The sequence below is a fragment of the Ictidomys tridecemlineatus genome, chromosome 11 (genome assembly GCF_052094955.1).
Source record: "Ictidomys tridecemlineatus isolate mIctTri1 chromosome 11, mIctTri1.hap1, whole genome shotgun sequence".
Taxonomy (NCBI): Eukaryota; Metazoa; Chordata; class Mammalia; order Rodentia; family Sciuridae; genus Ictidomys; species Ictidomys tridecemlineatus.
The window spans coordinates 109,281,783-109,307,217 of NC_135487.1; the positions used below are offsets into that span (position 1 = coordinate 109,281,783).

The 25,435-nt window shown below is 45.0% G+C and overlaps 1 protein-coding gene across 1 annotated transcript; it reads left to right on the forward strand.

Moving 5' to 3' along the window:
• The first annotated feature begins 1,718 nt into the window (after positions 1-1,718).
• On the forward strand, positions 1,719-18,519 carry Cd2 (CD2 molecule). The gene is made up of 5 exons (XM_013362678.3): positions 1,719-1,779; positions 1,918-2,223; positions 7,814-8,044; positions 11,281-11,400; positions 14,463-18,519. Exons 1-5 carry the CDS (start codon positions 1,719-1,721, stop codon positions 14,774-14,776), a joined length of 1,032 nt encoding a protein of 343 aa, XP_013218132.2. The 3' UTR covers positions 14,777-18,519.
• The last annotated feature ends 6,916 nt before the right edge of the window (positions 18,520-25,435 follow it).

A 25,435-nucleotide genomic window follows, 5' to 3' on the forward strand; every position in this document is an offset into this window, starting at 1 on the left:
TTGATGTTTCTTCTATAAGCTGATAATTTATATCCTTTGCCCATTTTAAAAGCTTTTTTTTCCTCATTGATGATTAAAAATTTATTTATAGGCAAGAAATAATGTAAAAAATGGAAAGACGTGACAAAATATTTGCAATATATGTGAAAATTATAATTTTACATTTTTTTATGTAGTCAATGATGTTCATCTTTTTTTTATTATTATTATTACTTTGGGATTGTGTGATACATGTAGTTAGGCCTTCTGTACCCAAAGATATAAAAACATCTTTCTATATTGTCTTTTAAGCAGTATTACAGTTTTATAGCATTTAAAATTTTAATCCAATTGTCATCTGTCATCATGAGTGTTGTGAATGAGGGGTTTATCACACAACAGGAGGTGAATACGTTATTTAGGCTTCCTTTCACACAACAGTAGCAATCTATTGCTTTGACTTCATTGCATTTCCTGGGCAACTTTCTGAGAGATAATATCTGTTTCTGTACCTGACGTTGAAAAACAAAACCTAAAAAAGCACTACTTTTAAAACTTTTGCTCACTGTGTCCTGATGAATCTTCCAACTGAAAACTTCCCTTGGAAATCTGTTCCTGGGCTCTCTGTGTTTCCTGTGCCGGATCTCACAGGGCATCCTTTTCAGAAGACACCCACCTCTGCATCACTCTCTCTCAGTGTCACAAATTTCATCTCTTTCCCCTCCCTGTTCTCTCGTTCTCTGTTTTCCCTCTCGCTCCCTTTCTTTCACCATCTGCAATGTTGACCACCTTAGATATTTTTCGATCTGGTTGGTTTTCATAGGCTCCATGCCTCTTACATGTTTTGCAACAAGGTTTTATTTCCCTAACGGTGAATTTCAAGAGTTGTAAAATATGTGCTAAACAGAAGATTTGGAGATTTTTAAGCATTTACAGCTGAGACTCAATTTGTGTTTCTTCCTTTTTATAACATAAACAATTTTAGAACATTAAAAATATCTTTTCAGGAAAGAGGAAAAAATCCATTCCTAATCATTTCATGTGTATACATTTTCCAGTATTTATCATCATAGGGATAAATATTTGTATTTTTGTATTCACTTAAGAACAGTTACCCATGTTTCTAGGTGGTTCTGTCAGAGGCAAGATAGCTGAGTGGGTAGAAGACGGGCTGGATCATTGAATTTGGCTCTTTGCTTACAAAAGAACAGTCCTGGGCAACTTAACCTTTCTGTTAATTTTCTCTTCAATGGATTGATTCCCTCCCCCCCCTTTTTTTTTTAAGTTTGGTGAGGATTAAAATGTGGTAAGAGCTGGTGTGGTGGTGCATGCATAGTTCTTGCAAAATGTGGTGGCTCATGCCTATAATCCCAGCGTCTCCAGAGGCTGAGGCAAGGAGGATCACAAGTTTAAGACCAGCTTCAGCAACTTAGTGAAGCCCTGTCTCTAAGTAAATAAATAAATAAATATTTCTGGGTTCAATCCCCAGTACTAAGTAAATAAATAAATAAAGTGTGATAAGAAAGCACAGACTCATAACCACAACTGTTTCAGCAAAGGAGTGCATCAGAAAGGCTGTATGTGCTAAATGTGTATGTGCGTGTTCTATGTTGTCAAAAAAAAAAGCACAAAGGAGAGGCACGTGGTTTAGCATTCAGTAGGGTGGACTCTTCCAGTTTCAACCTCAGTTCCTTTTTCAAGAAGAGCTCAGAACTGCCACAAGGAAACTAATCCCAAAGATGAGGCACTGGTGTGAAATCTTGGTCGGCGTTCTTCTGATTTTCAACTTTCCCAGCCCAGGTAAGTAAGTGGGTGTGTGGGTCTTCACAGTCACTGGGAGAAGCTTCTTTGGAGACCCTGAAATAGTATCGCAGTTTTCACAGCCTCACTTTCTGGTAGGGAGCCTGAAGACCTCAATGAGTGTCTTGCTTTTTACAGGTTCAGTCTCTAAAGCCATCAAGATTGTCCGCAGTGACTTGGATCCAGAGATCAACCTGGACATCCCCAATTTTCAAATGAGAGACGCTATTGATGACATACGATGGGACAAAGAAGGGATCATGGTTGCGCAATTCAGAAAAGGCAGGAAACCTTCCCGGCATAATGAAACCTACGAGATATTAGCAAATGGAACTCTGAAAATTAAACATCTGAAGGGATATTATAATAGTACCTACCACGTAGTTGTATACGATACAGATGGAAAAAGGGTGCTGGAACAATCATTTGATTTGAGGATTCTAGGTAAGTCTCCATTCTCTACTTTTTTTTTTTTTTTCACTTTAACAGGGGTGCTGTTTAGCAAGTTGGGAACTAGTGTTTGTGAAACGTCCCCAACCCTGGCCTCAGCCTCTGGGGTAGCGCTACGGGAAATCCAGTGCATCCCTCCTGCCCCAGTGGAGACTCCAGTCCTGTGAGTGGGGGGGGGGGGAGTAGGGTCTACACATGGAGAAATACAACCTCATCATCTGCCTACAGCCCTCTCTTTGGGTGGCTTTGAGGATGTGGAGCTAGGTAAAGAATCTGGATGAAGGTGGCATTAATTAGAAAGGGGACAGGTGGGCACAGGAAAACTGGCTGTCCCCCGTGAGCGAGGTGTGGGCTGGGAAGGACAGGCTGCTTGGAGAGCCAATTTCAGGCAAGGGTACCCTGAAGAGTTTAGATAGCAGGAAAGGGCTGGAAATGATGGATTTAAGGACGAACAGCTTTTGTTTCCAATCTGCTCGATAGCACGGCAATTGAGGTGGAAGGTGATTTTTTGCTGATATGTGAAGAAAATACATATTGCCTGTCTCTGCGTGTGCTGAGAGGGTGGGAGTGGTGGGTGATGTGGGAGGTGGGGAGACGGGCTGAAAAACGGCCGCTATAATCCTAGCAAGGTGCAGAGGGCTGCTGGGTGGTTCTTAACCTTGGTTACCCATGCAAATCAACAGGGACGCTGTTAGAAATGACCAGGGCCGGCTGCCCATCTTAGACCATGTGTATCAGAATTCTTGGCCTGGGGCCCAGGCATCAGTAAGTGGTAATGCTCCCCAGGTGGTTCTGGTTAGTAGCCAGAGTTGGTAATCCCTGGCCTTGAGGATGGAATGAGAAGGGATGGTTTTGCTGAGGGTCATGTGTGGGGATATAGGGGCAAGGGGGATTGGGTGAGAAGCAGAAGGAAGAAGAAGGGGAATTGAAATACCACGGAAGCTGGGAGGAAGCTGCTTCCGTGAGCAAACAAACAATTCTGTGCTTCACACAGGAAATGTCATCGCCAGACGCAGGGTCCCTTCCCCCTGGTTAGGGTCTCCGTTGGCCCCCAAACCTGGCAGCAGCCCCTTCCCAGAGTTCAGATGCTGTTAACTCTCCTGAAAATGACCCCTTTCCACACCCTAGTTCTGCAAGCTTGACTGGAAAGAAACTTGGAGGAACAGGCTGGGACTAAGAATAGCCTCTGATCCTGAGCTCTGGGGACCGTGGTGTCTTGAGTTCCACTAGCATGGCTCAGGTGTCCATGCTGGTACAATCACATCTGGGCCGTATTTAGAATCACGGTGATCATAATGGCTTCCAGGTGTCATGGGCTTGCTGACACCATCTTATTTAACGCTCCCAAGAATCCTGACAGCTAGTAGTCATTATCCTCTTATTGTTTATAAGAAAACAGCCTCGGTCAGGAGGAATTTTGTTCAAGTCCTCGTTTCTTGACAGGAACAAAGTCAGGATTCAAACCCAGGGGTCCTGTTGGCAAGGACTGGTCCCTCCCTCCAACTCCCAATTTGGTCGAGATATCAATGTGCCGTCCAAGTTGCCCATTTATTTGTTTATTTTATTTTATTTATTCTAGTTTGTTATACATGTCAGCAGAATGTGATTCGGTTCATATTACACATAGAGAGCACAATTTTTCATGTCGGGGGGTTGTACACAAGGAGTCGCACCATTCGTGTCTTCATACCTGCCAGTTGCCCATTTAACATGTAAAATTCAATAGCCTTACATACATTTGTAGAGCTCTACAACCATCACAATCAAAATTTTGTTACCCTCCCCCCAAAAAACCCTGCACCCTTTAAAGACAGCGACTTTACTGGATGTTTGCACGTCAACTTTATACAGCGTCATTATTTGATTTGTGGTCCAACATCATTACTTGTCCCATAGTTTTGGCAAATGTCTGTCTGGTCTGAGTCTGATTTTTCCCAATATGGTTTAATGTATGGGATTGAAAGTGTTTTGGATTGGGGCTTTTTTAAGATTTTGGAATATTTGCATAGACATAATGAGATATTTGGGCGCTATGACCCAAGTCTAAATATGAACTTGGTTTGTTTCAGATGCATTTTGTGCTCATAGCCCAACGGTAATTTTATACAACATTTTAAATAATTTTGTGAATGTGTGATGTGGAATTTTCCTCTTATGTCACCTTGTCATTGCTCAAAATGTTTTGGATTTTAGGGCATTTTGGATTTGAGGATTAGGGATGCTCCACCTGTAATAACTTCAAGGGATATTCAATGAGACCGTGTATGAAAAGGTGCCCTAGACAGCCTGGGACACTACCCCTGTGTGCTCTGTGCTAACGCCAGGCCCCTCTCTTAGTTCCTCAATGCCTCTCGCAGCCTCAGTCATGGTACCCACATCTACTTACTGAGGAGGCTGCTCCTGTTAGCTGAAGAGGCAGTGGAGGGCCCCATTCAGGCAGATATCAGCAGAGCAGAACTTAATCCTAGCAGCCCAGAATTAAGGAGTTCTCATCTATGAGCAGAACCTAACAATTTGCTGCTATTAACCAGGTCAGGCCATTTCCTAGAGCACTCTCTTACAGTGAGGACATGTACAAAGATTCACCATTCGAGGCTATTTGTTTTTTCAGACTTTGTGTTGTTGTTGTGTTATTATTGTTGTTGTTGTTGTTGTTGTTATTATTATTATTTTGGTGGGGCTGGGGATTGAACCCAGGGCCTTGTGCATGTGAGGCAAGCACCTTACCAACTGAGCTGTATCCCAGCCCACATTCGAGGCTATTTGTGACTGCATTGTTTACACTAGTATGACACTGTGTGGATTGAGAAATCTTTGGCAGTTAGGAACTTAGTAACTATGTCAAGAATGCATCAAATGGTGGAGATGCACATTTATTGATGTTCAGGAAAGAAAGAATTTCATAATATAACTTCTACTAAGAGTGAAAAGGGCAGACTATAAAACCACATAATCCAGTTTTTTAAAAACTTGTAATTTGTTTTAATTAATTATATATGACAGTAGAAGGCAATTATGAGCTTTGATATATTATACATAAATGGGTATGCTTTCTTCTTTTTCTTTTTTTTTAACAATTTTTTGTTGTCAGTTTTATTGAGGTACAATTAGCATACAGTAAGATTTGCCAGTTTGTGTGTGTGTGTGTGTGTGTGTGTGTGTGTGTGTGTGTGTGTGTGTGTGTATGTGGTGCTGGGGATTGAACCCAGAGGCCTTGTGCATGATAGGCAAGCACTCTACCAACTGAGCTATATTCCCAGCCCTATAATTTCTTCTTTTCTTTTTTGTTTTAGAGAGAGAGAGAGAGAGAGAATTTTTTAATATTTATTTTTTTTTTTAGTTTTCGGTGGACACAACATCTTTATTTTATTTTTATGTGGTGCTGAGAATCGAACTCAGCGCCCCGTGCATGCCAGGCGAGTTCACTACTGCTTGAACCACATCCCCAGCCCCTCTTATTTTTCTGATTGTACATGTTATAGAATCATATTGGTCATGTAGTCATATATATATACATAAAGTAATAATGTCTGTTTTTTTCTATTATCCTCCCTATGCCTATACCCCTCCCCTCCCTTTACTCCTTTCCCCACCCTTCATTTCCCCCTACCTAATCTAAGGTAACTCTATTGTTCTCTATTGCCCCCACCTCATTGTGAATTAGCCTCCACGTGTAAGAGAAAACATTCGGCCTTTGGTTTTTTGGGATTGGCTTATTTCACTTAGCATGATATTCTCCAACTCCATCCATTTACCGGCAAATGCCATAATTTCATTCTTCTTTAAAGCTAAGTAAATTCCATTGACTATATATATACACCATATTTTCTTTATCCATCCATCTATTGAAGGATATCTAGATTGGTTCCATAGTTTATGTATTGTGAATTGAGCTGCTATAAACGTTGACGTGGCAGCATTACTATAGTATGCTGATTTTAAATCCTTTGGGTATAAACCCAGGAGTGGGATAATAATACAGTTTTAATTTTTAAAATATTATTGATATACATGTTCATGTGTAGAAAATAGCTAGTAAAGATATACATCAAAATATTCAATGCCAGGCGCTGAGGCGCACACCTGTAATCCCAGCAACTCGGGGGGCTGAGGAAGGAGGATCAAGAGTTCAAAGCCAGCTTCAGTTACTTAGTGAGGCTTTAGGCAATTTAGTGAGACACTGTCTCAAAATAAAAAGGACTTGGTAATCTTGGTACCAAAAAAAGAAAAAAAATACTAATAATTATTAACTATGGGTAGTGAAATTGCATGTAATATTTTTTGTGTGTTTTAAACTATTTTATATTTTATCAGTTTTTACAATGATGGGATATTACCAATTAGGAGACTCTATCTAGACACCTTGACCCCAGCCCTAGACTACTACTCTAGAGCGTGGTGACGCGTCTCCACTTTCTTCATTCTGGGCCACACAGAATCTCAGGATAGGAAGAAATCATTTCTGCAAGCCCATACATATTTGGTCAGCAATGAAATTTGACTGAGTTGGAAAGTATTTTCATCTGAAAGACAGCGAGGGAGGGAACTGTGAAAAAATAAGCCGTCTCTCTGCTTAACGAATGGAGACAAAATGAAAGGGAAGACTGAGTCAAGAGAGTCAAGGGCACGAAAAAGAACAGAAGAGAAGAAAAGAGGTCACCCAGCTAGGGAGAGGAGGCCTGGGAGGAGGACCTGCCTTACCTAAGGCCACGGCTGGGCTGGTTTCTGAATCAGACCTTAAATATCATCACGTCAGAAAAGGAGAGGCAGGGATTTTTCTGGTTATGAGCATAAGCACTGCTACCAATCATGTGCACCGGAGTTTGTCACATGTCATCGTTTTGTGACAGGTGGGGAACATTTTTTTTTTTTTTTACCATTCTCTCAAAGATGAGGTCCAGCAAGGCACAGAGAATGACCAAGCAGCTCTGGGCTGGGAAAGGGCAGAGCCAGGTCTCTGGTTTCCCAACTAGAGCCCTTCCTCTGTAAGCCTTGAGCTCCTGACGCACCCATGTGCCCACCTGGCTCCCTGCTCCCAGGACCCCAGCAGGGGGAGGGGGTGCATGGTCAAGATCCCAGGCCACAGGTTTACCTGTTCCTCCAGGGCAGGGTCCCTGGCTGCTCTGGAAGGAAGGCAGGATGTGGTAACCTCTTAACTGTACTCCTGAACTTGAACTTGGGGTGGGGCAGGCCCTTCTTTTGATCTGCCATTTTTACATGAGCACCCTAAGACAACTCACTGAACCTCTCCGAGTGAGTCCAGGACTTTCCATCTGTCACGGGAAGAAAAACATCAGCCTCGCTGTCATAACGAAATGATACCAAGTATGTAAAACTGTTTTAAGGCACAAAACAGTACAAAAACAATAACTACTGTATGCTTTTAAACAGTATAATGTATCTAAAAACTCACCAGAAGTTTGTTCTGAATGCTCTACATAAATAAAAAAACAAATTATTTTCAAAAAATGGCTAGGGAATTCAAAAATTGTGCCCCTGTCTCAAACTGACTCCATTCCCCCACTGTCTAAATATTAAAATCAGAAAATTGAGTAATATATTGGGATTTTTATTTATTGTTTAGAGATGGTCTCAACACCCAAGATCTCCTGGGATTGTCACAGCACAAACCTGACCTGTGAGGTAATAAAAGGAACTGACCCTGAATTAATTCTGTATCAAAATGGGAAACGGCTCACTCAAGGTCGTCTGAAGGTCATTAGATATCAGTTGACCAACCTGAATGCAGCGTTCAAGTGCACGGCAAGCAACAAAGTCAGTGAGGAGTCCACCGTGGCAGCCATCAGCTGCTCAGGTACGTGGGGGCATCGGGCAGGGTGTCCCAAATTCACAAACACAGTCTGCCAGGCCTGTGGGCACAGTGGCAGGTGCCACTTCTGCCCAGGGCACAGGTGTCTGGGGTGGGGGACAGCTTTGGCTCAGGATGGGAAGTGACAGGTGTACCTCTCCCTCTTAGAAGCCTTCAAGGGAAGCCCTCAGGAAGGGGTGTTCCATGGGACCCCCCTCAGGAGACTTCCGGGAAGTGTGTGATTTGACCTCAGAGTCGAAATCATCCTCTTCCAGGAAAAAGAATGGCTGTATTGAAGAGGGAGAAGGAGAGGCGGAGATCATGGCATTGCAAACCCCCGTTTCCCTGACTTGCCCAAGACCTCTCTGCTCGTTAGTGACTGTGACGGTCAAGACCATCAGATGGGTGGGTTCTCGGGCCTAGTTCCAGGATTGCTTGCATGGGCTGTTGGGCTGCCTGGAAACAGGGCTTTCTAAGCTTCCTTTGGAGCCTTCTGAGAGACAGCAAGAGTGAGTGACGGAAACAAAAGCCACAGTCCTTTTATGACTTCATCTCCTTTTTGATAGCCCCTCCCTTCTGCTGGACTTTATGCCTCAGCAGTAAGTGCAGCCCACACTCAGAGGGGACGGCGCAGAGGCAGAAATGCCAGGAGGCAGGGGTCACTGGAGGCCGACGATCAATCAGAGGGTCAGCCAACCACAAGCTTAGACCACTGTCACTCTGCCCCGTCGTGTGGGCCACCGTCAGCCATTCTGTCCCATCCTCCACTTCAGGAGATTCGAGATTTAATAAGTAAAAACATGGCATACTTCCAAACGTGGCATACTTATGCTAAAAGTCATTCATTGTTTATTTGAAATTCAGATCTAACTGACCTGTGTTCTGTCTGGCAGTCCCACCCTTCACACTTGTTTTAACTAGATCCCACCATTAAGGAGGGCGCAAGGCAGTCACACGCATGTCCCTTGTAGAAGGTGCAGAGCAGGAGCTGGTCCAGGAAATGGCCACCGAGGAGATGGGCGGAACATCTCGGGTGGAAGGGAAAGAATGGGCTGCCCTTAAAGATCCTAAAAGGGACTTGGACATTTCACTCTAAAAGGCCAAGACTGAGAGGATCAGTGGCAGATGCTAACCATTTAGCTTGAATAAGGTCTACTTAAGACCCTGGGAGGAATTAGCACATTCAACACACAAGAAATACTCCATCCACAAACTCATGCACAGAGGAGGTGTAGGAGGGAGGTGTGGTTGCATCTAGAGAACCCGAGAACCTGGGTGCTTTTTTTGTTGTTGTTGTTGTTCTTTTGAGTTACTCACGACAGTAGAGTGCATTATGCCATGGCATACATACATGGAGTCTAACTTACCATTCTTGTGGTTGGACACGATGTGGAGCTACCCTGATCTTGTACTCACATATGAACATAGGAAGGTCACGTCCGATTCATTCTACGGCGAGGACCCGTTTTTAAATGACAAACCAAAGCTGCCTCTAGGGCAAGGTGGAATGTCCCTACAGCGAGCACTACCAGGTGTCGGGGGACCATACTGGACAGACCTGAGCACAGAACTGTGGGAGGCACCATCTGCATTCCCAAGTGTACCTCCTGCCCACAGACTCTAAGGGAAAATGGCCGATGTCTTTGTGGCCCACACAGGTGTCCCCAGCTCACCCCAGGCCTGCCCTTCCCCACCTGGGTCAATCTTGAGCTGTCTTCAGCTTAGCAGGAGACAGAGACCCCAGATTCTTTCCTGGCCCAGTTTCAATGGCAGAGGATTCTGGCTGCTTATCTAGTGGACGCTCCTTCCCAGGCAGAGCTCAGAGAGGTTGTGTGATTGGCAGGCAGAGAGAATGGGTGAGAGAGAGACTGCAGGAAGGACAGCCACGGATGAATAAACCAGCACAGTTTGAAGCCCTGCTCAGTTTGGTGTCTGAGCCTCTGGCGGGATCTCTGGGGCCCGTCCTGGGTCCGTGTGTAACAGCATCTTCCTAGGATCTTTTGGCTGCAGAAGTGTTTTTGTGATGCTGGGCTTAGCTCCAGTTTGTTCTGCCAGAGTCCCAGTCCCTGACCCCCCAACCCCAGCTGCTCCTCTTTAACTGCTATGGACTCACCAAGGGCAGATGGCCCAGCAGCCGTCCTTGGGAAGCTGCTACGAAAAACACTAGTGCAGAGAGCAACTAGTAAAAGCAAGACCTCACACTTGTGTGTTGTTTTACAGTTTATAAAGCACTTTTCCATCCGTTATCTGATTGACTTCCAACAGCCACCCTGTGATGTAGGTCTCATTGTTTCCATTTTACAAAGAAGGAAGGAGGCTCCGAGAGGTGGAGTAACTTGCTAAAAGTCACACAGCTCTTGTCTAAAAGACCCAGGACCAAACCCCGTTTCCCTGAACACTGAAGTCTTGGTTTTCCTTATCGTGTGGCAGTGACTGAGGTTCTAGGAACTGAAGGTCCCTACCACGGCTGTTGCGGTCTCAGTGAACTTCTCTCACGGATCTGGGGAAAGTCTGGGAGGAGAGAGGCCGGGTTGCATCTGTGAATTAATTTACCCTGAGTGTTTGGAAACTGCCTGATCAAGAGGGTTAAGAAAGAATAGGCCCCAGAGGGAAGCCAGAGATGAAAGAGCAGGAAGACGGCAGAGACAGCCAGAGACCAGAGGCTGCTTAGAGGAACCAGTCAGAAACAGAGACTGTGTGGCCTCAGGCAACTCATCCTCCCTCTCTGGACCTTATCTTTGAAACTCATCCTCCTTCCTTCTATAGAGATGATGCTTAGATTATCTCTCAGCTACTCTGGTCTAAAACTCTGTGATGCTCGGCTGGGGAAGTGGCTCCGTCCATGGCAGGTTGCTTGCCTGGCTTGTTGTGAAACCCTGGCTGGGTCTCATCCCCAGCCTCACCAAGACAAATAAAAATTTTAAAAAAATGAATAAAATGTCCTGATGCTCTCCTGGGCGAGTGGGCAGGGATGGACAGGCCTCGGGGCATGAACAACCAGGGAGTTCTAGTCTCGAGTTTCCCAAGCACTCCAGAGGCCACTTACCCCTTGGCCTCTTCTAGGCATGGACCCAATTCACCACCCTCCTTAAGCTTGGCCCTTTGTGACCTTGAAGGGTCCCATCAAGCTCTTCTTTCTTCTTCAAGTGGGAAGCTGGGGGCCTTAGCATGAAGCAATGAAATGGGCTGCCCGGGCCCCTTCCTCCCCACCGATCCCCCCCCCCATCTCTTCTCTTTTTCAGGGGAAGGTCTGAACAGCTATCTCATCTCTGGCGTCTGTGCGGGAGGCCTGCTCCTGTTCTTCGTGGCGCTGCTCATTTTCTGTGTCAGCAAGAGGAGAAAGCAGAACAGCAGGCGCAACGGTGAGCTCCCCCTCTTTGGTGCCACCCCAGGCCGCAGCAACATCCCCACGGAGTCCTCTCAAGGGGACGGCACCTTGGGTCCTCAAAGAAAAGGAGGGGATGGTTTCAGGACGTCAGGACGGGAACCAGAAGCTGGAGCTTGCTCCATTTTGTGGTTAGCTTGGGCCCAGGGCGAGGGAGTTTGGGGAGCTACATCCTGGCCGGTCTCAGCGGAATCCCTGCTTGAGGCTGAGTGGTGTCTAAGGCTGGCGCACAGAGACGCCAAAGGGCCTCACAGCTCCAGGTGGGTAGAAAGATTCGTTTGAAAATACCTTGTCCATCTGCAGACCTGGAGTGGCCCTGGTCAAGACCAAGCTCCTGGGAACTAGGGAACTGGGGGTGCGGCTCATGCAGCGCTCTTGCCTTTGGCCTAGGCCCTGGGTTCCCTCCCCAGCACTACCAACAAACAAACCCCCCCCAAACAGGTCTCTGTACCCCCTTTTCTAACCGACTGTTCAGGAGGGATGCATTAGGGATGGGGGTGCTGTTTCCTTGGGTCAGTCCTGTCTCGCAACCCAGCAAACATGAACAGGTCATGCTCATGGGTGGAGATCCAGGCCACCTAAGGCAGATCACATCAGGGAGGGACAGACCAGGTGTCGCTGGAGGTGCAGGGTTGGGGTATCAGCCACAGTTGGGCAGGCAGCTGTGCAGGCAAGCCGCCGTGGTGTCCTGTGTCATCTCTGGTTCATAGCAGGACTGCGGCCCCTCACCAGGAGTCTCTTTCTAGAGCTCGCCAGGCCACGCCCACCAGCTGCTTCCCGCACAGCCCGGGGGACCTGGTGTGCAGCCACCCAGGATCCTCAGGCCCGGCACCCTTTGGCGTTGACGCCTTACTTCAGACTTCTTTCCACAGTTCTCCCTCAGCCACCCCTTCAGGTGGCCACTCCTGGCCCCAAGTCTCACTATACTTCCCTGTAGAGCTGGGCATGTCTTTCCAAATTTAGAACAGTCCCTTGGTGAGTCCCCCAGGTGCCATGGCTTCCTCAGCTCTGTGCCTTGCTCAGCCTGTCTCCCCTACAGAGGTCCTTTCTTATCACCCATGGTCAACGGCCATGCTCTCTTCCAAGGTAGACCTCCCAGGTCTCCCCACGACAGAGCAGCCCCTGATCTCACCAGGCTGAAGGGACCCACCTGAGAATTAGCTCATGTTGACAAAGAAACTGACCGCTAGGCTTTGCACTCACCCTCCCACCCAGCCTCCAGTGGCCTTGGGAGAGAAAACACCAGCCCAGGTGACAGCCTCACCCCCATCAGGGAGGCTACATCCTTTGCCTCAAGCTCTGTGACCAGGAAGCTGAGTCAGGATCAGGGGGAGGCCCTCACCCTCCTCTTGCATGCGCCGGAAGTGGGCACCTCCTTAAATCCCACACCCTCTGCGCTTCCTTTGTCTCACCTCATTCCCAAGCCTGGGTGAGTAACAAAGGAGATGCAGGTGAAGGAAAGGGCCGATGAGCCGGGAAGAACTCCTGGGAGCAGGTGTGGACGTTACTGGAGTGGACATGCTGGGGACCAGCGTGCTGCTCTGACCAGGCAGGTCGCGCAGAGCCACAGCTGATTTGTCCGTCGGAACCTGCCCAAGAGCTTAGCCACTAGGCCACGCCCTACTCCTCACCCTGCGACTGTGGCTCTTGGCACCTCTCTGGTGGCCCTGTGCAGTCCTGAGACTGGAATTGTGATTTTAGACTTCCTGAGGACAGTGTGTCTGAGTCATGATTGCCACTTAGTAATGGTGCCTAACACCTAGGAGGTCAGCAATCAGTGTAGGAGGAGCAAACGGATGAGAAGCAGGACAGACACTAATCACAAATGGCAGCCCAAGCTTGCCACCTGGGGTGAAGCAGGGCGGCTCACTGCTCCATACCCAGAACTGGGACTGAGGGTCAAAGTCCTCTCTGCATCCTCCCGAGCATAACTTCAGCTACCACTGGGCACCAAAGATGGCAGACAGGATGCATTCTGTCCTTTCTGGGCCCTTCTGTCTAGGCGCTTAGAGCACCCGGGCCACACAGATGTCAAAACCACATTATCTGACTTTGAGCCTTCATGTTCCAAGCCGCCTGATGTTTGTGTTTCCAGCAGCCGAAGGAGGCTGACTGGATTGGCATCATCTGCCTGCACTTACAGGTGATGCTCAGAGGGACTATGCTTCCCAAGCCACAGCACCATAAAGGTGCAAGAGGTCGCTAATTTACCCCAGTGGGGATCTACTCCCGCCTGCCTCTGCAGCCTGTGAGGATGGTCTTGTACGTGGGACTGGAATACCTAACTCCTAGCCTGGAGGCCAGAGGGGGCCAGCAGAGCCCCCTCTGTCTATGGCAGCTAGGCAGCCTCACAGATTTCCTTTGTGACTTGAAAGCAGTACAGGAAAAACTACTATATTCTGATTAGTCCTGGGCTGTCTTCATGGGCTAAAGTCACCCAAAGCAGAAAAAAGTCCCAAAAGGGTGAGGGAAGAAGAATCTTTCCCTCCTTGGCCCAAGAGGATGGGTCTTGTGCACAAATTTCCAAGGAACTAGTCAATTTCTGAGGACTAAAAAGCCCCTTGTGTGTGCTCCAACCTGTCACCAGAATGTAGGTTGCCTGACAACAGACCGAGTAGGAGCATATCCACACAGAGACCCGTCAGGAGGAATGTAGCTCCTCTGAGACGACTCAGATTCCCCGACAACAGACTCTGATCACAAGGTTTGCTCTCAGGACCCAGGGTCTAGGATGGTCCGGCACCGAGGCAGACCTGGGTTTGAGTGCTGTCTGCTCTCTGGTTCGAGCACCAAGCTCTCCCTGCTAGGTGCCTTCGCCCCTCTGTGTCCCTGAATTCTGCAAAGCCCTGGGGTCTCCCTCCAGCTTGTGGTCAGCATTTCTCCTGCCCCAACAAGACTGAGAGTTCTTGGAGCCTAGGGACAGCCCTGTCTCTGCTTCCTCTTGGCTTCCTCCAAAGCCTTGCCCCCCTCAGAGGTGCTCCATCGTTCCCCGGATCACCTCTTGCCAGAATAAGCTCTCGGGTGATTTTGTCATTGCAGATGAGGAGCTGGAGGTAAAAGCTCACAGAACCACCTCTGAGGACAGAAGCCCAAAGCCCAGCCAGATCTCCACCTCACCCCCTCCAAATCCAGCCGTTGCCCAACCTCCGCCACCACCCAGTCATCGTGTCCAGACACCTGGTCCTCGTCCCTTGCCTCCCGGCCATCGTGTCCAGCACCAGCCACAGAAGAGGGCTCCCCCATCAGGCACACAGGTTCGCCAGCAGAGAGGCCCGCCCCTCCCCAGACCTCGGGTGCAACCAAAACCTCCCGGTGGAGCAGCAGAAAATTCACCGTCCCCTTCCTCCAATTAAAACTGTCCTTTCCAATGAAAAGGCTCTTTGGAGTTCTCAGCTCTGGGTGTGCAGGTCCACTTTTCCATCAGACGTTGGCAACATGTAAGACTTTGTCGCCTCCCGGGGCTTGCAGGCCATGGTCCTGCTGGCCCTTTGTCACTCAGCCATGTGGTTGAAGATCCGTGGCCTCTTCACAGATCTGTGTCACCGAGAAGAGAGAAACAATGGGAGTGTGATTGTGAGGATGATTCATGACACTGCACAAGACTCTTGGCCATCTCGTCTCCCTCTCACATCCCGTGCAGATCCCATATGCCCGGGGGATACTTAGGCTTGTGTCCCCTACAGGCCTCCCATCTGCTCAAAGGACTTTCAGCTTTCTTACATGTCCTGGTGGACGCTTGCTCCCCATCCTTGAGAAGGAGTGAAATAACAGCTTAGCTTTGACCCTGGGGTCTGCTCACTGAAGGACACGGCTGGGTGTTACTTGGAGGAAGCTGCAGGACGAGAAGGAGCCTCGTGTTGGTGTGGCATCACCCGAGCCACCTGAATCCCCACTAGAGTGGCCAGAACATTCTCCCCTGCCCCTCCCCAGGTCTCAGAAGCAAAGCTGGGTCCATCTACGTGGCGATCTGTGAGTCAACACCTCTAAGCACAAAGTTCAATGCGGGTCACCAGAAAGCTTAAGTGTTGGGGCCTCCCTTTCCTGAGCCATCCATCACTAGTGGTCTGGATGATCTGTGGGGTCGTCCTTGAAAAGAGGAATGCAGGGATATCCGAGGCACTGTGAGCTCATCAGGCAAGACACACACGCGAGGGCCGGCTGAGACAACTGCGATCCAACCAATCCTGAGTCTCACAAATGACCAGTAAGAAGACACAGGCCGTCCCCCGCCGGCTGACTGCGAGCTGTACTTTGGAAGAAGTGGGGAGATAAAGAAGAGTTTTCGGTTGCAGTTCTAAAACAAGAGGCTGCGAGGACTCCTGCTTTGAAGCGTCAGTGCCAGGCTTGTGGTGCCGTCTGCCCACCTTCTCCCGGGCTCCTCGAACCTGTTAAACCTTGTTAACTCTGGCAGGAAGCTCTGGGGGCAGACCACAAAGACGAAGTATGTTCAGGACTTCCTGTGAGAGCTCACTGAGAGTTGAAAGGCTTTTTTTCCCTCCGAATCTGGGCATCTATTGTTTCAGAACCCAGAGTTAATTATAAAGGACAGTGATGAATTGAACGCCAGAGGCTCCCGAGACTCACACACACAATCCAGTTGGATAACACTCATTACAGTGTCTGTGGGAAGAGTATGTGGGTCCTGGCGCTGCCTCTGTCTCAGTCTTCTTCTGTTTTGGGTGCCAGGGATCGAACCCATGACCCAGGAGCACTTTGCCACTAAGCTATATCCCTTGCCCTTTTTTTATTTATTGACTTTTTAAACTTTGAGACAGGGTGTCACGGAGGCTAAGGGTCTCACTAAGTGGCTGAGGCTGGCCTCGGACTTGCGATCCTCCTGCTTCAGCCTCCCCAGTAGCTGGGATTACAGGGGTACACTTCCGTACCTGGCCTGTCTCAATCCTCATTGCAGTCCTGAGTGACTTATTCCACTGGCCGTCCTGGTAGAAGAGCTCCTATCCTTCCCTTTACAAAGCCTTCCCTGGCCTCCAGCCTTATACCCTGTCTTTTTTCTATAGCTACCTGGGGTAACATGCAGTAACAGAACATATACAGCCTGTAACTCTTCAGTCCTTCACCATTCATTCATTCAACAGCTGCTGAGCTTCTACTATGCATCAGGCCCTGTGCTAGGCTGCTTGAGGGACACAGAGGTACACACTTACATCTCTGCCTTCAGGGACGTCACATGGAGTTGGGGGCAAGTGTAACCCAGTGTGATAGATAAAGGTCAGAAACAAGCACAGGAGCCCAGAGAAAGCCTTTTAGTCTAGACTTTTAGTAGGACTGGGTGACACAGGGCTTCCTAGAGTGGGTGACGTTTGAGTTGAGTTGTGCTAGATTACTGGAGCTGGTGAAGCCGAGGGCAAGATTGTCCATGCAGAGGGAACAGCACAGGCAAGGCTTGTGTTGGCTACCTGTTCGCACAAGTATGTTGTTCCTCCCTCAGCTACTGTGCTTCATCCATTTGAAGGCATCATGGCTTTTAAGTGGCATATACATCACACAAAGAAAAAACACTCTTGGTTCCACTATAGCAAGTGCTAAGGTACCATAAAAGTTGTAGGCACAACTCTGTTACTGAGATGTGAAAACATGAAAAGAGCACATTTTAGAATGAATGAAATACACAGTTCCTAAGCTTTTTGAGAACAGTGACCATTGCCCAACTTGGCCCACAGCGCCATATTGAAAGTATCCCGAGCCACCTGGCCAGTGGGTGAGTACAGTCCTGACGAGAGGAAGGGAAGGGAATGTACGGTGTCTACAGCACACACACCCCTGCCCTGCTGGAGTCTCCACTGAGAGGCAGGAAACAGGCCTGGCCTGAGTTTGCACTGCCACCATTCACCTGTTTGACATTGTACAACTGCTACTGTCCCTGACCCAGAGTGTGAGCCTTCTGACAATTGGTTAGCCCAGCTGCATAAGAACAGCTTGTGACACTTGAGAAAAAACAACAACAACAACAGATGATTCAAGTAGGTTAGGTAGGAGACCAAGCACCTGGGGGTTTTTGATTGTTTGTTTGTTTGTATTTTGTGGCTCTGAGAACCCAACCCGAGCCTTGCCCCGTGGTAGTAAGTGCTCCACCACAGAGCCACACCCCGGGCCAACGTCTGTATTTCTTTTAAACATAATCTCAACAGGCATTCAAGTTGGAGAACCGCAGGTCTACCGGCCCTCAAATTATTAATTATCAATGATTGTTCAAAACAATGATTTTATAGAGAATGCATTATTATGAGGAAAAGAAAAACAGTTATAGCACATTTAACTAATTCTTAGAAACTCTCTAATACAAGGAAGCCGGCCATGTTGGGAAAAAGCATTCACATAATTTATAGGAATGGGACATCCTAGGGGGTCACGTGAAGATAGAACACGTGGTGTGGGGGACAGCCTCCCTACCATCCCCCCAAATCGCAGTCTCCTCCTCGCTGTTGGGCCAGCTTAGCTTCAAGGGGGTCCCAGCTGTCAGCTGGTGGCTTCATGTCAGTCCTCCTGTCCGTCTTCTGTCACTCATTCTCCAGTGTTGGTCCGGCTCAGGACTCACCTGCTCACTGGACTTCTGTCACTCTAAGTGCACCAGTGTTGCCACCTCAGGGCCATTACGCATGCTGTTCCCACTGCCTGTTCTTTTCACCTGTCCCCTCACCAGTCCTCTCTCTTCTCTCAAGACAGTCACAGGTCCTCTTCAGAAAGACCTTTGTTGACTCCTAAATTCCACCACAGCAGGATTCTTGAGAGACCTTCTCATTCTGTGTCTGGTTCTGTGGCCCTCAAGTTCTGACCCACAGACCCTGGAGCCACAGAGTTCCGAGTCTCTCGCGGACATTGTCATCTCTGAAAAGTGAATTCAGCCTCCCTCCGTGAATACATGGTTTCCTGGTGGAAGGAACCAGGAGAACACCTCACACAAAGTTATTCTGAATGGAAACCAACGTCTGTAAGTGTCACTAGTATAGCCCTGTGTACAGAATATATCTGAAAACTCGATTGTTATTTCAAGAAGGAATGTCCTACAGACATAAATGTTTCAGTCATTGGGAAAACAGGTAGCCTGTTATAAATTAATAAATACTCCCTAAAGTGGCTTAGTCTTCTCTGAGTTTGATTCATCTGAATCCGTTTCCTAACATTGGTCACCTGGGACATGGGGAAAGTCCTACACCTGAATTAAAAGCTAGAGAATGCATCTGGAGACCACGTCACAGAGCTGAGACTGAGCCACCAGCCTGCTGTTACTGCCCTGTGCCTTAAACAGGATGGTCCTGATATCGTATCTGGACTTCGCCCTACAGTTTATTCCTGGCAACCCAGAGCTAGGGGCAAGGGCAGATTCTCAATAGCAGAACTAGATCCATCCGCTGGTCAGAGATGGCCTAAGAGAAGTACTCACAGCTAGGGTTTAGGGGTGGACCATTCAACCTTCAGAGACTCAAGCACGTAGTCAACCAGCCCCAGAGGGCCAAAATCAACGGGCACAGCAGGGTCCCACCACCGTGACGGGGTACCTAGGTTGTACAGAGCTGCCATCAGGGCAGGGGAAGGGGTAACAGTGGACAGGGAAATTTCAGTTACAGATAGCAACTTCACTAATGCCTCGGGCTTTACTCTTCACTGAAACCCTTAAAAATTACTTTAAACTTAATAAAAATAAGACATAAACCACGAGGACCGAGGTCAGGGGAAGAAACCATAGCAGGATCTCAGGAGTCGAATCGATCCCAAGGCAGCAATGAGGAAAGTCAAGGTGCAAAACGGCGCTGGAAGGACAGGCGAAAGTTCTGTCTCAGAGGTAATTAGACCCCAGGTTCTCTTCCCGGTACCATGAAGATCATCACTGTCCGGCAGGAACCTGGGGTTTATGCTCTGGGGATGGTGGATGGACAGTCTCTGAATGGTGGATGCCATGCAGGGTGGACAGCAGGGGAGATTCAGTAAAATTTTCCATTAAATATTGGGACTGAGCTTCTACCCTCCCCAGCTGGCAAATATCAGGCAGAATGTTCATGCTATGTTTCAGGCAGGATATTAGAAAATACTTGCTCTAAAAAATCTTATCAGCTCAGTAGAGGAGACTTAATAACACTGACATCGAGGGTTTCCCAATAAAACCACCCAGCTATGTGGCCCTGGAGTGAATCCTGCAATCGCTGAGCTCCTCTGACTCATGGAGAGATTTCAGTCTTTTCCGATCCCTTCTTAAATAGGAGCAGATAGTCAAGGATCTCCATGGAAATGGGGTAAGCCTCCAACATGAAACATAGGGATTCAACCAACAAGCAGAAACATTGGAAGCAAGAGAGAAAAGTTCAAACAGCAAATTACCCTTCGTATGCTCCAAAGCATGTGAAAACATCATATCCACAAAAAACAAACAAACAAACAAAAAAAAAAAAAAAAACAGAGCGTTATATAAAGAATATTCAAAGAATACAGAGGGCTTTTGGAAATTACAAATATAATAGCAGCACAAGTCCATTAGGTCCAAAATCTGAGTGGCGTTTTAGAATGAGAAGGTTGGGAAAAGAAAGGCATTTATTGTCCATGAGATGATTTCAGGATCACAAAGGACAGCTTCCAGAATAAGAGAGTCCACTAAGGACTTCTGATTTCTAGTTCAACATGTAAGAAGTCACCACTTCGTTCTAACAGCAACTAAAAAGCTGAGCAAATCAGCAAATCTAAGATCCATCAGAGAGATGGAATCACAGGGCCAACCACTAGGCCCCAATTGAAGAGAATGACAAGAAACTGCAAAAACACCAGGCTTGCCCGGGCAGGGGACTCTGAGGGAACCAGTCGAGGTGGAAGAACTGGAAGAGCTTGCGAGGCTCCACATGGTCAAGCTTGAGAGACACTGGAGGACCCCAGACTCCCGTGAATTTTACCTGCATGAGTTCCAACAGGTTCTCGCAGTGATTTTGGAGAGAGATGTTCTCATGCTTCTGGAAGGAGGAAGGGAAAAGTAGTTATTTGAAATGTGCCAAAGCACTCTGTTTTTCCTAACAAGATCTCCCCACAGGAGAAGCTATTAAACCAGATCCTACACTGGTTTCATCAGAGCCTAACTGGACTCGGGGAAAGGCAATACTCACTTTTGGTCCACCCCAGTCATCTTCCCCCACTGAAAGGGGGCACAGAAAAAGTGAGAAACACACACGGAGTTCACAGTGCAGAGGTATGGCTCTCTACAAGACAGGACACCTTTGATAGTCCTATGAAATGCTTCCCCTTCTCCCACAACGTACCACCACATCATGAAAGGCCTATTTCCAGCAGTCCCTTTTGCCCAGGACATCACATGTAGCGAATGAGGAAAAATGATGAAACCTACTAAAAAGCAAAAACCAAACAAAACCCAGCTGAAAGATACGGAGCAGACACGGGAGCCACTCGGATCTGGTAGGGATGAAGGGATCATCTAATCAGGAATTTAAAACAACTACGATGAAGAGGCTAAGGGCTCCGATGGATAAAGTAGACAGAAGGCAAGAGAAGATAGGCCGTGGAAAGCAGAGAAGTAGAAATTCTAAGACAAAATCAAAAGAAATGCTAGATTAAAAAAAAAAGTAACAGAAATGAAGAATGTCTTTGATGGGTTTATTGGAAATAGCTAAGAAAGAGTCTCTGAGCTTGGGAATATCTTGATGGAAGCTAACGAAACTGAAAAACAAAGAGAAAAAAAAAACTAAACAAAAAAGCCCAGCACAGGATAGAAATGAATTGCACAACAAATATAAAACATTAGACTTACCCAGAATGGGAATTTTAGAAAGAGAAGGAAGAGAGAAAGAAATAGAGGAAGTATTCGCAATGATAATGATGTGTGAATTTCCCCAAATTAATGTCAGAGACTGAATCACAGATCCAGGGGAAGCTCAGAGACCATCAACCACTATAAAAGTAAAACAAAACAAAAACACCCCCCCCCCCCGCAAAACACAGCTAGGTTTATTATTTCAAAGTAAGGAAAATCAAAGATAAAGGTAAAAATATCCTGAAAAAAAATGAAAGAAAAAAATACTTTACCTATAGAGAAACAAAGAGAAAATCTGCAAAGAGAAGGTGGACTGAAATATTCAGTGTTGAGAGAGAGAAAAAAATAAGCACCAACCTAGAATTCTATACCCTGAAGAAGTATTTTTAAAAGCAAAGTAGAAATAAAGTCTTTCTTAGACAGACAAAACTTGGCAGAATTTATTGCCAATAGACCTGCCATACAAGAAAGGTTAAAAGAAATCTTTTAGAGAAAAGAAAAATGGTAAGATCAGAAACTTGGATCTATATAAATAAATGAAGAGAAGCTGGGTGCCGTGATACACACCTGAAATACAGCCCCTTGGTGGGCTGAGACTGGAGGATCACAAGTTCAAGTCCAGCCTGGTCAGCAATAGAGATACCTTGTCCACCGCCCTCCCCCCAAAAATAATAAAACAAAAAAGAAGAAAGTTGGAGAAGGAATAAGTAAAGGAAAAGCTTTTCTTTTTTATTCTTAGTGGTTCTAATAGATAGCAGTTTAAAATAATGGCAAAAAGATTAACGATTTTATGTTCATATATATGCTTATGTATATGTGAACTGAGAGAAAGCAGTACAGGCGAGGGGAGGGAGGAATTAGAATTTGTTATTACAAGGAACTCACATTCTCACCAAGTAGTACAGTGTTATTTGAAAATGGATTTGGATTGATTTATTGTAAATACAAATCGCAGACACTGAGGCAATCACACACACGCGCACACACACACACACACTCGAAGAAGTAGTATAACTACTTGTTATGTGTCAAAGATCACATAAAATGTTCAGTTAAAACTACAATAAAAGGTGAAAAAAGAGACAAAAAAATAAGAAAAACAAATAGAAAACAGTAACAAGTACAGTAGTTGTTAATCCAACTGTATCAATAATGACCCTGAATATCCATGGTTTTAATGGACCAATTAAAAGACAAAGACTGCCAGGTGCGTGCACCTGTGATTACACAGCTCTGAAGGTGGAGGCAGGAGGATCCCAAGTTCAAAGCCAGCCTCAGCAATTTAGTGAGGCCCTAAGTTACTCAAGGAGACCCTGTCTCTTAATACAATATATATATTTTTAAAAGGGCTGGGGATGTGGCTCAGTGGTTAAGCACCCTTGGGTTCAATTCCTGGTACAAAGAGGGGAAAAAAAAAGACATAGATTGTCAGAGACGAAAAGAAACAAGACCCAAACCCATGATGTCTACAGGAAACCCGCTTTAAATATAAAGGCACATGTAGGGAAAAAGTACGGAGAAGGATTTACCTTGCTGGCACTAATCAAAAGACAGCTGAAGTAGCAGCAATAGTCTGGCAGGCAGACTTCTGACCAAGAAAAGCCATCAGAGACAAAGAGGGCACTACACGATAATACAGGGATCAATTCTTAAAAAGACACAACCATCTTTAGTGAGCATATACCTAACAATGGAGCATCAAAATACGTGAAGTAAAAACTAGTGGAATTGCAAGGAGGAAGAGATGATTTCAAAGTAGTTGATTCAACCCCACTCTATGAGTAATGGACAGATCTTACAGGAAGAAAATCAATAACAAAATAGTTGAACTTAACAAAATCATCCATGAACTGAATGTAATGGACATCTATAGATGACTTCATCCCAAAACAGCATAATACATATTCTTCTCAAACTCATGAAATGTTCTTTCAAACATTCACATTTTAACCCATAATACACATCCTAACAAATTTAAAGGAACAGAAATCATAAAATGTCTGCTTTCAGACCACAATAAAATTGACCTAGAAATCAAATCATTAACAAAAACAAAAACAAAAAAAAATCTAGGAAAAAAATCACAAAAGACATGGAGATTAAATGACACATTTGTCAAAGAAGAAATCTCAAAAGAAATTTAAAAATACTTCTAACTAGTTGAAAACAAAGCACAACTTATCAAAATTTGTGAGATGCAATGAAAACAGTGTTTAGAGGGAAATTAATAGCATTGAGTGCATTTATTAGAAAAGAAGAAAGATCTCAGATCAATCCCTTAAGCTTCAATCTTAGGAAATTAGAAAAATTAAGTCCAAAGTAAACAGAAGAAAATAAATGCTAGGAATTAGAATAGAAATCAAGAAAATTGAAAACAAGAAATAAATAGATAAAAGTCAAAAAACCCAGAGGCAGGGAGGGAGTGGGAAGTGCTGAGGAGTGATATTAGCCCAATTATATTGTTCTGTTGTGTGTATGCATGAATATGTAACAACAAATCAAACCATTACGTACAACTATAACAAACAAATAAAAAATGTGGAAAGACAAAAAATGTTTTAAAAAATCAACTAAACTAAAACTGTTTCTTTGAAAAGATCAATAAAATTGTTAAGCTTTTAGGAGGCTGAGAGAAAGAGAAAGAGAGAGAGAGAGAAAGGAGAAGGAGAGAGATAGTACTAATATCAGAAATTAGATGACATCACTGCAGATTCTATGGTTATTAAAAGAAATACTAAAAATAATTCTGTACAAATAAATAGTGATAACCTAGATGAAATGGATAAACTCTAAAAAACAGACTGCCAAAATTCACATGAGAGGCTGGGGATATAGCTCAGTTGGTAGAGTACTTGCCTTGCATACATAAGGGCCTGGGTTCCATCCCCAGCACCACACACACACACACACACACACACACACACACACAAAACCCCACAAGAATTAAAGACAATCAGAATAGGCCTATCTCCATTAAAAATGCATCAATAATTAATGACTTTCCAAAACAGAAAGTACCAAGTCTAAAGGATCGCCAATGAATTCTACCAAACATTTGAGGAAGAAATTATACCAGTCCTTTAAAGTCTCTTTCAGAAGACAGAATCAAATCAACTTCTTAAATGAATCTATGAGGCCAAACCAAAGACATTATAACAAAAGAAAAATACAAACCAATATCTCTCATGAACACCGATGCAAAAACTCTCAACAAAATATTATCAAATTGAAACCAATAATGTGTGAAAAGAGTTATATACCAAAACCACATGAGACTTATCCCAGTTATACAAGATTGAGTCAACATTTACAATTGATAATGTAAATCATCACATAAGCCAACTAAACAAGAAAAATCATATTATCATATAAACATGTGAAAAAGAACTTGATGAAATCTAATACTCATTTATGTAAAAACTCTCAAAAACCTGGTCTAGGGGGGAACTTCCTTAACATGGTGAAGAATATCTACAAAAAAATAATATATAGCTAACATCATATTTAACAGTGAGAAACTCAAAGCTTTCCCATTAAAATTAGGAACAAGGTAAACATATCCCTTTTACCCCCTGTTTTCCAACATCATATTAGAAATCATAACTAATGCAATAAGACAAGAAAAGGAAATAAAAGGTACACAGCTTGCAAAGGAAAAATAAAATGGTCTTTTTTCATAGATGACTCTCTGTAGAAAATCTGAAAAATCAACAAAATTAATTCCTGGAACTAATAAGAAATTATACCAAGGTTGCAAGATGCAAGGTTAATAGAAAAGTCCATCACTTTCTTACATCTAATAATGAATAAATGCATTTTGAAATGAATAATGAAATATCATTTATACTAGAACTCAAAAAAGTGAAATACTTAGGTATGACTCTAACAAAATATTATGAGATCAATAAAAAGAAAAACATAAAACTAATGAAAGAAATCAAAGAAAAATTAAATAAATGGGGAGATACTTCATGTTTTGGATAAGAAGACTCAATATTGTCAAGATGTCACCAATTTGACTTATAAATTTAATTTGATTCCAGTCAAGATCCCAGCAGGTTATTTTCTGGATATTCTAGGGTGTATTATTTTATTTTTTTTCATTTTAAACAAGAAATTTATTTAAATAACAAGATGCTTGACTTGAAGGGAAAACTAAGAATCTTTTTCTTTTTTATTGATTTTATTATTTTAAAAAAATACACAACAGTGGAATGCATTACAATTCTTATACATATAAAGCACA